Source organism: Schistocerca nitens, chromosome 3 (assembly GCF_023898315.1).
Source record: "Schistocerca nitens isolate TAMUIC-IGC-003100 chromosome 3, iqSchNite1.1, whole genome shotgun sequence".
NCBI lineage: Eukaryota > Metazoa > Arthropoda > Insecta > Orthoptera > Acrididae > Schistocerca > Schistocerca nitens.
In genome coordinates this window covers 948,951,604-948,966,893 of record NC_064616.1, presented here as the reverse complement: position 1 = coordinate 948,966,893, position 15,290 = coordinate 948,951,604, and the positions used below count along the sequence as shown (strand labels likewise).

Sequence of the window (15,290 nt, the reverse complement as noted above, 5' to 3'; positions counted from 1 at the left end):
GTATGTTTTTTAACACAAACCTACGTTTTTTTAAATGGAACCCCGTTAGTTTTGTTAGCACATCTGAACATATAAACAAATACGTAATCAGTGCCGTTTGTTGCATCGTAAAATGTTAATTACATCCGGAGATATTGTAACTTAAAGTTGACGCTTGAGTACCACTCCTCTGCTGTTCGATCGTATGTATCGGAGAGCACCGAATTACGTAGGGATCCAAAGGGAACGGTGATGGACCTTAGGTACAGAAGAGACTGGAACAGCACATTACGTCCACATGCTAACACCTTTTTATTGGTCTTTTTCACTGACGCACATGAACATTATCATGAAGGGTGAGGTACACGTACACACGTGGTTTCCGTTTTCAATTACAGAGTGGAATAGAGTGTGTCCCGACATGTCAGGCCAATAGATGTTCAATGTGGTGGCCATTATTTGCTGCACACAATTGCAGTCTCTGGCGTAATGAATGTCGTACACGCCGCAGTACATCTGGTGTAATGTCGCCGCAGGCTGCCACAATACGTTGTTTCATATCCTCTGGGGTTGTAGGCACATCACGGTACACATTCTCCTTTAACGTACCCCACAGAAAGGAGTCCAGAGATGTAAGATCAGGAGAACGGGCTGGCCAATTTATGCCCGTGTTTGTTACAACACGCAACTGAACGTCGGAGGTTTCAAGCGTCAACTTTAGGTTACAATATCTACGGATGTAATTAACATTTTACAATGCAACAAACGGCACTGATTACGTATTTGTTTATATGTTCAGATGTGCCAACAAAACTAACGTGGTTCCATTAAAAAAAACGTAGGTTTGTGTTGAAAAACATTCTTCCGTGCATTTTTGTATGGTTTGTATTAACCAATTACACTAGCCCCTCTCCTCACGTTCGGTCTGTGGAATCGGTTCGTCAGTATTTGATGTGGTTTACGAAATATATCCAGCGGTAACGTTAGGTGACTCTTCCTATATATATATATATATATATATATATATATATATATATATATATATATATATATATAACTGTGGGGCAACATCATAGAAATACCTTTGCACTACTCATAATAAATAAATAAATAAATAAATATATTTATTTAGTTATTTATTTATTATGAGTAGTGCGAAGGTATTTCTATGATGTTGCCCCACAGTTGCTAACCAACATGGCTCTAGAACTCTTGACATCTTTGATGATGTCAAAATTCATGATGGCTGACCTCAGGATACGAACTCAGTCCAAAACAGTTGTTCCAACTCCCACGGTGTTTTGGTCACCTACCCTCACCACTCATCCTCAGCGCACACTTACTAGCCATCAAGTGAACCCACCAACCATCGAGGGGCAGTACCACCCTCTCCCCACCACAAATACCTTGTGTTGTTCACCTGTTTCATACATAATTCCAGTTATACATGATTTTCATTCATTATATCACATGGGTTCGTGCATACATCAGATTGGTATATGTAGAATGAACTATCTACCATGGGAGGTGTTTTTATCTCGGATTTTGAAGTATATGTAAGAAGTCTTAAGCCATGAGTACACCTTTTGCTTTGTCTTGTAAGAAAAAGCAAAAAGTATATTTTGCAGGAGAACGAGAATGTGAGACAGTTTACATATTAATTGTTCAGTAATTTGTCTATCATTCTGCACATATTCGGCCATGGGAACAGGCAGGCCATGATCGTAGTTACTTCCATGTCCAAAATGTTGTCACCTGTGCTGGATGAATTCCATAGAAGTCATGTATGGAGTAAATTTCATGAGGATGGTTTCTAATACATACTGTATGTTGGATCAAAGGCATATTAATTACAGCAAGTGACGCAGCTAATATTAAACTTCAGGAATCTGCAATGGTTGCTATTCCTAAAGCATTGGGTGTATTGTTATTTGAACAGTATATGACTGTGAAGGTTATGGAAGTGCTAAGTTCCTCTGATATAGAAGTGAATGAACTGTAAAGTCTCTCTCACATTGAAAATGTGTGAACTACTAAAGCTCTCTCTACAACATCTGAAGTGTTGGGTCTCATAATTAACGTGTATGATGGAATACAACATATTAAAAATTCTAAAAGAGAAATATTATTTATTATTATATATCTTTTGGATACAATTTCTATCCATTGTCAACATACATTTGGTACTGCGTGAACTGTGGGAAATAAATCACCACCTTTAAAAAAACTGTCATTCTCTTTTTTCTACAACAACCCCATTCATCACTCTGCAATGCTTCCCAAATAACTGTTTTTATAGGCTTTAAATCAGCATTTATTTCATGCAATCCGACAGGATCACTAATAGACTTAATAATGCCTTCTGTAAACTCCACTTGCATGGAATTTCTGTTTATAGGAGTAATACCAGCAGAGTTAGGTATAGTATACATACACACAGCTATACACACATTTAATTCCTCATCCTCATGATGAACTTCATGTTCCAATAGATAATTGACAGTATGATTAAAGAGTAGTTTAACACATCTTCATCAGAGACTGACTCTCTCTGTGGCAATCCTTATTGAATTTTACAGACCATGCAGATTTATGATACTTGGATGCTTGAAATATACACATTCCACCAGGTCTTGAAATGGTAATGTCATCGTATCACACCCAAAACATGTCAACAATGGATACACTGTTGCTGCCAAAGATGCTGATGTCTCAAGAGAATGGATTGTTCTCAGTTGGCATGCAGTCCTCATTTATTTAAGCTTGCTGCTCAGCTGAGCCCACTACATATCACTAAAATGCACTTTTATACCCAGTTAGACATTCTCTATTTCCACTATAACTATGAGGTCTATGTCAGGTGCCAAACTATATTAACATGCTTCAATCCATTGGCAGTCAGCTGATAAGTGGTGTTGAATAACAACACTCTGTAATGACTTAGCTGAGGTTCAATGAATGGTCCAGGTGTTGGATATAGTGGAATGTTGAAGTCTGGAAACAGTTTCATGTCCTACTGCAATATATCAGGCACTGCATCAGGGAGCTTGTCTGCATGCTGACTTGGTGGATCTAGTGGAAACTCGAACTCTGGAAACAGTTCTCCATGCTGACTTGATTTCCACTCTAGCATGTTGAGAGCTTGTCTGCGTGCTGGCTTGATACCTCCTGCTGCTGCTTCTCAAATGTATCAGGCACTGCATTGAGCTGTTGAAGTGTGGGAGAAATAAAAGAAAACCATGAAAAACATATACATACGCATACACACATAAAGAATAATAAACATTGAGGTAAAGGAATGGTTTAATACTTACAGTCAAGTGTGCACGCCATTTTCTTCTGCCTGGAGGCGGTAGGTATCTGATGTTGCTTCATGATGATGATGATCAGTCTTTCACCACGGAGAATAGAGCACGAATGGTGGGTTCACTTGATTGCTAGTAAGCCTGCACTGAGGATGAGTTGTGGCAGTAGCTGACTGCAGTGCCACGGGAATTGTAACAGCTATTTTGGACTGCATTCATATCCCCAGATCAGCCATCTTGCATTCTGACGTTATTGAAAGCAGCATGGATTCTAAACTTAGAACTGAGCAAGTTCATACCTGTAGCCTGTCATAGAAATAATGTTATCTGCTCAGATGTATACTGTGTTCGAATGTCACATGTGTATGACATGCTGTAAGTTCATACCAGAGACTTCTTATGAAGTATTCTGATAAATCTAAAATATTTCAGATAAGTTTGGACTTTGAGGAATTTATATGAAGCTGGAAAATGATCAATGGAGACTAAATAATACTTCACCTCATACATGAACGGCAGAAAACAATGTATCAAAATGTCTCCTTACTAAGCCAAAATGTCCAACAAAATACACCCCACCTGCAGCAAAATGCTTCACATACTACAGCTTCCATCATCATCATCGTCGTCGTCATCGTCATCGACACTCTCAGTGTTCTCACCACCACATGAGCCTTCCATACTTTACAATGCTAGTTGGTGATCTGTCAGTTCCACCACTGCAGTCGAGTCTTATATCAGGGTAGTAAAGTTGAGCAGTATATTCTTGATGGCTAGCCTGGACGCTACAGGTGAGAGGTAGATAGAAATCTGATGGGAATGTTAGATGTCCTACGAAAACTGAATACATAATTTGTGTGAAGCAATACTTAAAAATGTAGTGCTGGTCTGGACATTAGGTCACATTCTGTTTATAGGAAGGATGCTTGGATTTTAACATTTCGTCTTCATCAATGTTAAATTTCCGTCACACCAAGGTGTATCTACAGTGAAAATCGGTGTTCGTTAAAAAAATCATATTCTCATCCATTAAAAGAGAGTGTTGATTGCTGCAGTACAGCTGGCTGAGAATCCTACAGCTAGTTGGGAACCTATTGCAGTCTGAAATCATGATGAGACCTACTGTTAAAATGAATTGAATCTGCTACTACTATTTCTACTACAATAACCGTTAGTACTATACCAGCTGAGCTCTATCGGATTGTACTAGCAATGATATGGTGGCAAATGCAAAACTGTATGTCCACGTTCCTGTGCAATACAATCGATTTCATACACTTTTACAAGAGACTTATGAATCCCCACAAGATTTAAAAATTAAGCCCTAATTTGAGCGGCAGTGTGTGGTATCTTTTTACTTGCAACCCACAACATGATATCGGCTTTTTTTGTACTTGTTGTGGGAGCCTTGCCATCAACAACTGAGTGATAACTCGCACTGACCATAGCAATCGCTGATTTGCACTCACGTTAGGGGAAACTGTTCCCTAAACTATAATGTAAATGTCTCTTGACTTCATTTCAGAATGGTAATCACCTGAATTGATCTTTTTTACACGCTACACTAATTTCCTTTCTGGAATGAATCCGGAAGCAGAACCAGCGTGAAACACAGTTACTTGTTCCCCTTTACCAATTGGTACTTTAAAACCACACATTCCACTACGTTTTCTCTGTATGAACCTGGTTTACCCATGTTTCGTCCAACTAAAAAATTTTCGGATTGGCAGATTTTCTTATTTGAAGATTACTTCTTAAAAAGTGTGCACTTGAAGTAGATACATCACAAAGTTCCATTCAAAATTTTCGTTTAACATTTGCATTTACATATTTGAGTTCAATGTCTTTCAGTACTCTTCGCACTGATGTAACACTGCCTTGAAAATTTATAGTTTCTCGCATTTTCAACGTAATTTTTTTAACAGTAGGAAATTCGCCTGTCATGTACATATTTAGCAAAACTGACCTTAGAACATCTTTTTCAAAATCGTCTAAATTCGTGACAGGCTTCTCACGACTGTGATGTTTCCCTGGGGATCTGAAAACTGGGCTTCCACTGGTCTGGACAGATAAATTACCTTCACTGACAGTCCGCTGAACAGTTCCCAAGCTGACGCCACTCGCCTGTGCAGTGCGTTTCTGAGATCTGGCAACATCTGTGACAGGTCCACCGTTTTCTGCTTCATACTCGAAGAAAGCGTGTATCCTGTAAAATCTGTCTCTCGCCACCATAATCCGTGACAAATCCCAACAAACTGAACAAAAATTCACCGAATAAATGCCACGCCCACGTTTAACGCTCACGCTACGGTCGCAGGTTCGAATCCTGCCTCGGGAATGGATGTGTGTGATGTCCTTAGGTTAGTTAGGTTTAATTAGTTCTAAGTTCTAGGCGACTGATGACCTTAGAAGTTAAGTCGCATAGTGCTCAGAGCCATTTGAACCATTTTTTAACGCTCACACTGGCCAAGACGTTCACAGTAGAGCGCTGAGAAAACTACTGGAAGTTCATTGGCTGTCGGAGGATGACGTCACGCCAGATGCTCAGAACAACCCTAATCTTGGCTCCGACTATACTCGGCTGCTGCTCAGTTTTGGAAAATGTCCTATGCCCTTTCTGGAGATAGAATAACAACATTTATTCCTTCCCTTTTAACCTACCAAGAGCTTTTCCAATCCGTATAATACAGTATTGTGACACTGGAAAGAGATGGACCATTCTCTGTTTCAAACTGCTAACAGAAGTACCACTCCATGTCAATGGCTTATAAGCACAATTTCATAACAGCCAGTGAAACAGCCACTATTAATTCTACGCTAATATGGCTTGAATTTTACAAACCCCTTTAGCGAGGTGCTTACCTGAGATGTGGATCGTTCTATTGTGTGTCCAAGCTGTAGGTTTTGTAAAGTTTAGCATTAATGTTTCGCGAAATAAACGTCCAAACACCTCTGAATTACAGACTAATTCAGAGGTGTGTGCCTATTACAGACTAATAGGCGGAATCAAATGGTTCAAATGGCTCTGAGCACTATGGTACTTAACATCTGAGGTCATCAGTCTCCTAGAACGTAGAACTACTTAAACCTAACTAACCTAAGGACATCACACACAGGATTCGAACCTGCGATCGGAGCGGTCGCGCGGTTCCGGACTGAAGCGCCTAGAAGCGCTCAGCCACACCGGCCGGCAATAGGTGGGATCGAAATGCTATATTCTCACACAGTCATGTCCAAAGAGAGAGGTGAAATTAGGATACTGCCTGCAAATCGAACGGCTGATTTCGGTACTGTATTCGTTATTTGTAACAGGACATTCAGTGTTGTCGGTACAACATTCGTTTCCAAAGCATCTAGAGAGGGGAGTTTACACTTCTGTAGGTGCAAATTTTCTTTGATATTGGAGATCGAGTAACGATATCTTAGCAGAGGTCCTTATATGAGATACAGATCATTCTGCTGCAAAGCATCAAGTAACTACTTTAACTCACACCAAACGTGTGTCGGTCGAAAATATAACAGCAGTCCCTTAGATGTAAAAGTACCATACATGCCAGAAAATTCGATCAGCTTGCGTATGTGGCCGATGCTGGAAGCTGATCACTCGCCACAGAACTCCTGTGCTATGAGCTCAGGTGTGTGTGTGAATCACGTAAGTATATTGTATTTGTGGAAACGTGAAGCTTTTCTTATGTGCTGAGAAAGCGTGGCGAAGGCTGTTGACTGCATATTACAAAATGGTTCAAATGGCTCTGAGCACTATGGGACTCAACATCTTAGGTCATAAGTCCCCTAGAACTTAGAACTACTTAAACCTAACTAACCTAAGGACATCACACACACCCATGCCCGAGGCAGGATTCGAACCTGCAACCGTAGCAGTCCTGCGGTTCCGGACTGCAGCGCCAGAACCGCTAGACCACCGCGGCCGGCTGCATATTACACCCATTAGATGTCACAAGACACTGTTGGTGATTGCAGCTTAACTTTTCGTCTTGAAACGTCGTGTAAAAGTACGGTATCAACAACAATTCTTGTACAAAAAAAATCGCACTTTGCCATCATATGTATTTGCCGCATTTTTTTATGGCTACTATTCGAGTTTTAAATAGGTATAAACGTGTTTCATTCCAAAATGCTGCTGCTACATGCCTGGTACATATAAGTTAACGTGTTTGACAGCTCTGTTTATGTTGGTTATGTGCTGGAGATAAATAACCACCATCCATTTCTCACAAAGTTTGGTTTTGTGGTGAATTTAACAAGCATAGCGCCTTAACAGATTTTCTTTTTTGGCTTCAGAGCCATCACACAGGTATTCACCATAGCATTAGGAATCAGAGATTCTCTACTCCATTTGACAATAGGTTATCAAATCCGTAGTATGCGTGAGGTGTCTTTGTCTGTCCAGAGCTGACACTGAAGGATGGTGGGCAGACTACTGGCTGCGCGACTCTTATGTCTTAGGCAGCTCAGCGATTCCAGCGACTGACAGCTCTGCCCAACCTTCTGAGAGCATTAGCGGTGCACGGTGACCAACTTCTCGACCATGCAAAGGGATCTCCCTGAAAAGGTATTAGTTTAATTAAAGGAACAAGTGTTCCAACTTAACAGTGCACAGTTTGGACTTCAACTTAGGGTACTGAACAGTGTACTTAGGGTGATAAGTCGAGGGGGGAGGGGGGTGTGATGTCCAGTAGGTCTGTCCCTCCCAGTGTTTGCTTAAATGAAGATACATGTGGAGAGACTCAGAGTTAGGAGATGGGGAAATCCCATGACATTATCGATGACGTCATAAGGGGGAGGGGGAGTGGCATCCTTTGTTGTCTGTTAATGCCCCTTACTATACTACTTGGGCTCCATTACACACCTAATGTTGGAGCTTCCTACTGTCAGTAATTGCGCCCTCTGTGAATGCCCAGACCTTGCGGGCCACAAGGCTTCCTCTGGAACAGGGTAAGTGACTGCATCTGGCTCATGGTTTTTGTCAGGAGACCCTCTGATCAGGCCCCAGAAATTCTTTCACTGTCTGTCATACCTTGGAACGACCTGCCATTTGACCACAGGTGAGGGATCAACCTCAGTGCAGAAAGTACCCTTGGCAGCCACAGTAGTGAGTCGATTGTGGGACATGTGGAACATACTGGATGTTCCTCAGATCCCCATGTCTGGCCCCCCACAGTCACGCCCATTGGCAACAGCCTGAAGTTGTGCTACTGAAGCTGTAACATACCCTTTTATTTATCCGCTCGTTCGGGATCAAAATAGCAGCCCAAAATTAGATAATTGATTAATGTGACCGTGTACCTAATGGGCTGGCAATCGGATTGGACTGCTCAGGGGATGTTACATTCCGTATTGTCCTTCGCAAATATGGTAATACGTACTGTTTGGTGGTAAGAAGGACACAACACAGTTTCACAAACAAGATCTATATTCTCAGCAAAAGCACAAAATAAGGAGACAGCCACTGCCTTCGTCAATACACTGTAAATGACGGCTAATTTCAGCACAGGTTTCTCTAGTTATTCTTAATCGTCACACGCAACATCCAATCACTGTAATCCAAGTAATGCCGGCGCGGTAGACGCGGAAGTTCAATAGCGGCACTTAATATCACTGAAATCACTCTGTAATTAAACTTTCTCACTTTCCCGTATAATACTAACACAAAGGGGTTAAACCGCGGCGATGGCCACTCCCTTTGTCGATAATTTGCATTAATTCAACTGCTGGCTTCTGCACAGCTCTGCCCGCCTCGCGGGAACCTACCACACCCTGACTCCGCACTCTCCACACTCTAACTGCCGCCCAGTTCTTCCCGCCTCGCGGGAATCTACCCAAGCAGCGCTCGGCACTCCGGTGAATCCCCTTTCGCTCTCGCAACCTGCACACACACTATTCGATAGTTGCCCTGTCGACCTGTGTGAGCGCAAATTTAGTAGTAAGGGCCTGCGGACCCCTTACATCCCCGCCCTCAAAAACTTCTTTTGAACCGCAGGTGAAAAAGAATCGGCAAGGGATTTAAGAACATGGTTACATTTGAACAGTACATACAGTACAAATAATTAATGAATTTACAATTGTTAAAGTAGTCCTGGACTCCGGTAGTGGGCTGCCTCCACAATAATTTACAAAAGGTTATTACATCACATAAATAGCATTGTCCAAAATTACAATTTTTCATCTCAACCAGCAATAGTCCTCTATAGTCCAATATCAAAATGAAAACACACAACATATACACTCAAAAATTATTATCTAAACACAGAATATATGAATTCTATACTACCATTTAGCTATTACAGGTTTTATATTCATCCTTAGCTAATTTTTGATATGAAATATGCAACTCTAATTGTAATACATCACAAAACACAATGTAAATAAACACTTCCCTTTTTCAAAAGTCCATTTTACAGCTAATTGTCCTAATCATGTCCTACACACTACTTCAAGGAGCTTAGATACTCTCAGTTCATACATTTGCCCTAATCGAGTTCCTCTTCCTCATCTGGGTTATTTCGGTTCTCGTGTGAGTAGTACCTTTTTATGTTTTCCACATGCTCTTTACCATGCACTCTCTTTGTCCGTGCATATTCCAACTCCACAGTGTTAGGATGACCAATTTTTATAATTCTGTATGGTCCTTTATAAACGTGGTTAAACTTATGTATTTCAGAGTTTCTTTTCTTTGATCTAGCATGAACCTTTACTAATACCAGGTCTCCTACTTGGTAAGTTATCGGTTTCACTAGTTTGTCGTGTCTTTCCTGTCTTTTCCTAGCCTTCTCCTTCATACTTAATTCCACCAGCTCCAATTTCCTTTCCCAGGTCAATGAACTTCCTGGTGGGTAGACTACCAATTCACGAAAAATACTATCGGGTTCCTGATTGAACAATACTTCACATGGTGCAAACCCTGTGGAATCATGTGGGAGGTGATTCTTAACCCGCTCAAATTCTTCCAGATATTCTTTCCATGAACCATGCTTCCTATGACAGTAGGTTCGGCATAAACGGTTCAATTCCTTCATTGTTCGTTCCGCTGGGTTAGAAGCTGGCCTATACCTAGAAATGGCAATTTGCTCTATTCCGTGCTCACTTAGCATTTCTGTCCATTCCTTTGACCTGAACTGTGACCCATTATCACTTAATATTCGCTTAGGTATACACACCTTTTGAAAATAGTCTTTCTCAAATTGGTTAATGATGGCTCTACTAGTAGCTTTCTTCAACGGGTAAAATTTTTATGTACTTGGAAACCAGTTCTTCCGCTACTAAGATTTGTGTGTAATTCCCTCGCGAGGCAGGAAATGGCCCAAATAGATCCACTGCAACTATGTCCTTAATTGCTGTTGGTACAATTGGATGCATATATCCCTTGTGCTGTTCTGTAGTCGTCTTAGATTTCTGACAGGTGTCACATGTATTCAGTATTTTACGTATATGCCTTCCCATGTTGTTGAAAGCACAATCCAACTTCAACTTTTCCAGACACTTCTTTGGTCCATAATGCGCAATACTATAGTGCGTATACCAAATTAATTTTTCTACCACATGCTCAGGCACACAGAGTTTCCAGTTCTCCTCACTCTCCTTGTTTCTTTTATAAAGTATCCCATTGTGAATATAATAGAATGTGCGAATTCTTTCCTCTCCTGCACACCTGTATTTGTTTTTAATTGTCTTTAATTTCTCGTCCTCGTTCTGTTCCCTACGCACATTCCTTAGGAACTTCCTTATGAATTCTTCATACTGTACTCCCCTCATCAGGTTAATTCTAACTCCTTCTCCTTCCGGCCTGTCCACCAACATTCCTCTTGAGTCAGCTGGTAATCTTGACAACGCATCAGGTATTATATGTGTTGCTCCTGGTTCATAAATTATCTCGAAGTCATAGTCTTGTAATGCTAGGGCCCATCGCGTTAGTCTGCTATGCCTCAATTTACTGGTAGTCAGAAATGTAAGGGCCTTGTGGTCAGTCACGACTTTCACATGCCTCCCGGCCAAATAATACCGGAAACGTTTAAACCCCCACACAATTGCCAATGCTTCCCTTTCAGTAATCGAATATTTTCTCTCCCAAGCATTTAAACTTCTGCTACCGAACGCTATTGTTCTCACACTCTCACCATTTCCGCTCCTCTCTATTTGGTACAAATGTATTCCTAGTCCATAGTCAGAGCTGTATGCCCCTAAATAAAACTCCTTGGAAAAATCTGGGTGGCACAATATATCTGCATTATATAGTGCTTCCTTAATATTCTCAAACTGGGTTTGGCACTCTGCACTCCAATGCCACGGCATCCTCGTCTTGGTCAATTCCCTCATATTTGGGGCATTAAGCATAGGTCCTTTGACAAACTTTCTATAAAACTCGCAGACCCCAAAGAATGCTCGCAACTGCTTCTTACTATGAGGAGCCGGAAAATTTTTAATAGCCTCCATTTTACTAGGATCAGGATAGATACCCTCCTCGGATATTATATGGCCCAGAAATTTTATCTTTGATTTGCCAAATTCCGACTTGTCCAGATTTACAGTTACCCCTGCGGTTTCAAAAGCTGCCAAGATTGCATCCAGTCTATCCAAATGCTCTTCCCACGATTCGCTTGCTATCAAGAGGTCATCTACGTAGACGGTGACCTTCTTAAGTAACTCCTCGCCTAGTATCTTATCCATTGCTCTTATAAACTCAGACACTGACACATTAAGTCCAAATGGCAACACTCTAAATTGATAGCACTTTCCTCCATAAGTAAATGCTGTATACTGGCGAGACTCTGTGGCCAATGGTATCTGCCAGTACCCAGCAGTCAAATCGATACTACTAAGCACCTTTGCTCCTCGGAATTTTTGAATCAGTTCTTCTATAGTTTCTGGTTTGTCCCTCTCCGGTTCGATGATTTTGTTCACCGTTCGTGCATCCAAAACTATCCTCACCTTTCCATCCTTCTTATCAACAACAAATAGGGGGTTGTTGTATTGACTATTGGCCCGTTCTATAACCCCAAGGTCCATCATCCTCTGTATTTCTTCATCTACTGCTTTTCGTTTCGCCTGGGGAATGGGATACTGTTTTATATTGAACGGTTTATGGTTCTTTATCTTTAACTTACACTCCACTCCTTGCATGATACCTGGCCGTTGAGAAAATACTTTACAATGCTTGTATAATACTGTGGCTAAATTCTTCTTAGTCCTCTCATCTAGGTGCGTCATCTCCTCCAATTTTTTTCTGATTTTGTCCTCTTTATGTCTATCCTCTCGTGCTAGTCCCTCAAGGTATATCAACACTTCTGCTCCTGGTTCCTCTTCCCCGTATCCTGTGGTGGGTTCCTCTTCGTGACATAAATTTATTCTTCTGAATTCTTCCTCTTCTTCGATTGCACTCCCCTCAGCAAATTTCAACCTCTTCTCTTCTCCCTTTCTTCCTTTGACTTTGATAGTACCTTCATCAAAACTCACTACTGCATCAACTTCATTCAACCAATCTATCCCTAAAATAATCGATGTGTTCAATCCGGTCACTACCAAAAATGTTGCTTCGTATTCTTCTTCCTCTATCTTGAATGTAATTAACACTTGTTCTTTAATAGGTTTACTCTTTGCACCCAATGTGTTCACTATTCTCACTCCACTCACTGGGAAACTAGGCAAGTTAATATTCGCTTTTAGTATCTGTTCATATAACCATTTGGATATTGCACATGCTTCACTTCCTGTATCAACTAATGCCTCGATATTCAGTCCACATAACTTGATCCCTATCATGGGTAGCCTGGGTTCTTTGGGGATCCCACTTCTTTCCTCCAGTAGATCTTCTCTGAGGTCTCCACCATTGTCGTGTCTTAGTAGGTTTATTCTGGTCCTCGTAGTTCTCATTCCCGATCGGACCTCATCTGGAGTGCCATTCAGTTTTCCGGTCTCTCCTCCTCTTCTATATGCATCGTGTCATTCATGCGTCTATCCCATCTTCTCTCATGATCTCTTGGGTCTTCATTCCTTCTCCAATCATTTCTCCATTGACGTTCACCACCCTGGTTCCTGTATCTATGACTACCACCTCTTCCTCTATAATTAGACGAATTACCGAAATGATTCCTGGGGTCATTACCTCCCCCTCGGTTTTGATCATTAGGTTGTTGTGTCCCTGTGATCGAACAGATTCCAACTGTTCCAGTATCTCCATCAAGGCCTCCCTATTTTTAATTAGGCTCCCGGATATAGTTTCTTGCATTTTCTGATTCAATCTTCTTTTTATCGCAGATATCATAACGTTATCACTTAGGGGTTGTTCCAAGGTCTCGTTCAATTCCCACAAGTGTTCGGCAAACTCTCTCAACGTTCCCCTCCATGTACTAAGTGATTTGCGATGGAGTAGGTCTTCAATTGCTGCACATTGATGACTTGTGGACCAGTATTTCTTCAAGAATTCCTCTTCAAACTGGTCATAACTAGTAGTTCCTTCCTTCTTCCGGACCCCCCAAGTGAATGCCTCACCTTCCATTCTATCTACTGCAAATTGAATCTTGTCTGAGTCCTTAAGATGTGCTGGGAAAACTCCTTTTAGCCATTTCATAAATATCATTGGGTGCAACCCTCCTTTCGGTCTAAATTTCTGCCCTGTATTACTTTGGATGCACCGATTATCACTGCTCATTAGTGTAACGACCTTACCTTCCCCAACGGCTAAGGCGGCATTGCTAATTCGTCTATCAATTTCTTCTGTTTTGCTTTCCAATTGCTGCACTCCCTGGTGTAACTGCTTGACCTCCATTTCAACCCTCTTGTTATCCTCTTCTCGTTGCACGGCTATAGCATTTCTCAGATTGACAGCTAGTTGGTTTTGCCTATCTCCTATCCCCTTAACCGCCTCGTTGCATTGTTTTTGCATCTGCGTCACCTCGGCGATTCGATGATTGCAATTTGTTTCCACTTCGTTGATTCTTTCTCCCAACTCGACTTTCGTTTCTTCAATATCGTCTTCTATCTTTTTTGTTAACTTTCCTTCCACCTTTTCCACGTCTCCCTGGACTTGGTCTATGCTCTTCTGTAGCATCTTCTCTTTCTCGTTGATGTCCATCTTCAGTCGTTCCTGTAATTCCTGCATCTCCTTCTTCAGATTATATTCTATCTTCATTTGCGATGTTTGGATCTCTTGGGCTATAGTTTCCTTAAATGACTCCAGGCTTTCTTTGGTTTCTTGTGAATTCTTTTCTAACGACGCGTTAGTTTCTTGTAAATGCTTCTCTAACGCTTCTCTTGTTTCTTGTGAACTCTTCTCTATCAAGCCTACTGATTCACTAGTCTTCTTTATCAAGTCTATCAACATCGACCACCTATCAGCATCCTCTGAAACTGGCCTAGCTCTCATCGCTTGTCCCGGTATTTCGGGATAATTAGTTGAATTTGCTAATGGGCTACCTAATGACAATCCACAATCACTGAATCCCGAATCATCTCTATCTTACTGTCCTATTCCTTTTCTTTCAACTACTGCCTCACAGACCTGCTTATCTTCAGAAGACATTTTTGGTTTATATTTAATGCCCAGGCAAGTATTACAAAATAACCTCCAATAACCCAAAACACTCCTAATTACCGTGAAACTAATCAAACAGTCCCTGCAATCCTTTCAGTTAATTCCCAAAATGATACAACATGCATGGGTACTGAACATAACAGCCCTCAAAAACCTAAATTTCCAGTAACAATTTCCACATACACAGTTTATGTAAAAATGTTTCAAACAAAATCTATAAATGCAAATTCATCAAAACAATTACCATTTATTCAGTGCAGTGTGCATAGGTAAGCATGCTAGACTTCAGAGTATGCTTCACAACTTTTCTGAAATTACTGCAATTGAGCACTTTTCTTAACGTAAATATCATTTAAAAACTGTTTATTTATTGCGAATACTGCCCACTGCAATTTACTGTTATTTTAACCCGTCGTCTTCACTCACCAACTGACGTTACCACGAGTCGCGATGTTTTG

At 41.1% G+C, this 15,290-nt stretch overlaps 1 protein-coding gene across 1 annotated transcript; it reads right to left on the bottom strand.

Moving 5' to 3' along the window:
* Positions 1–3,105: 3,105 nt before the first annotated feature.
* On the bottom strand, positions 3,106–14,622 carry LOC126249502 (uncharacterized). Its single transcript, XM_049951155.1, has 3 exons — positions 13,968–14,622; positions 12,468–12,787; positions 3,106–3,186 (listed from the first exon to the last, which is right to left on the bottom strand). Exons 1-3 carry the CDS (start codon positions 14,620–14,622, stop codon positions 3,106–3,108), a joined length of 1,056 nt encoding a protein of 351 aa, XP_049807112.1.
* Between the last annotated feature and the right edge of the window lie 668 nt (positions 14,623–15,290).

Excerpts from the sequence above, each read along its gene's own strand:
- LOC126249502 (XM_049951155.1), bottom strand. The coding sequence starts at position 14,622 with ATGTTGATAGACTTGATAAAGAAGACTAGTGAATCAGTAGGCTTGATA. Across the intron at positions 12,788-13,967 it reads CGCCTTAGCCGTTGGGGAAG|GGATAGATTGGTTGAATGAA; the intron begins GTAAGGTCGTTA and ends CGATTATTTTAG. Across the intron at positions 3,187-12,467 it reads CTAAGAAGAATTTAGCCACA|CTCAATGCAGTGCCTGATAC; the intron begins GTATTATACAAG and ends ACACTTCAACAG.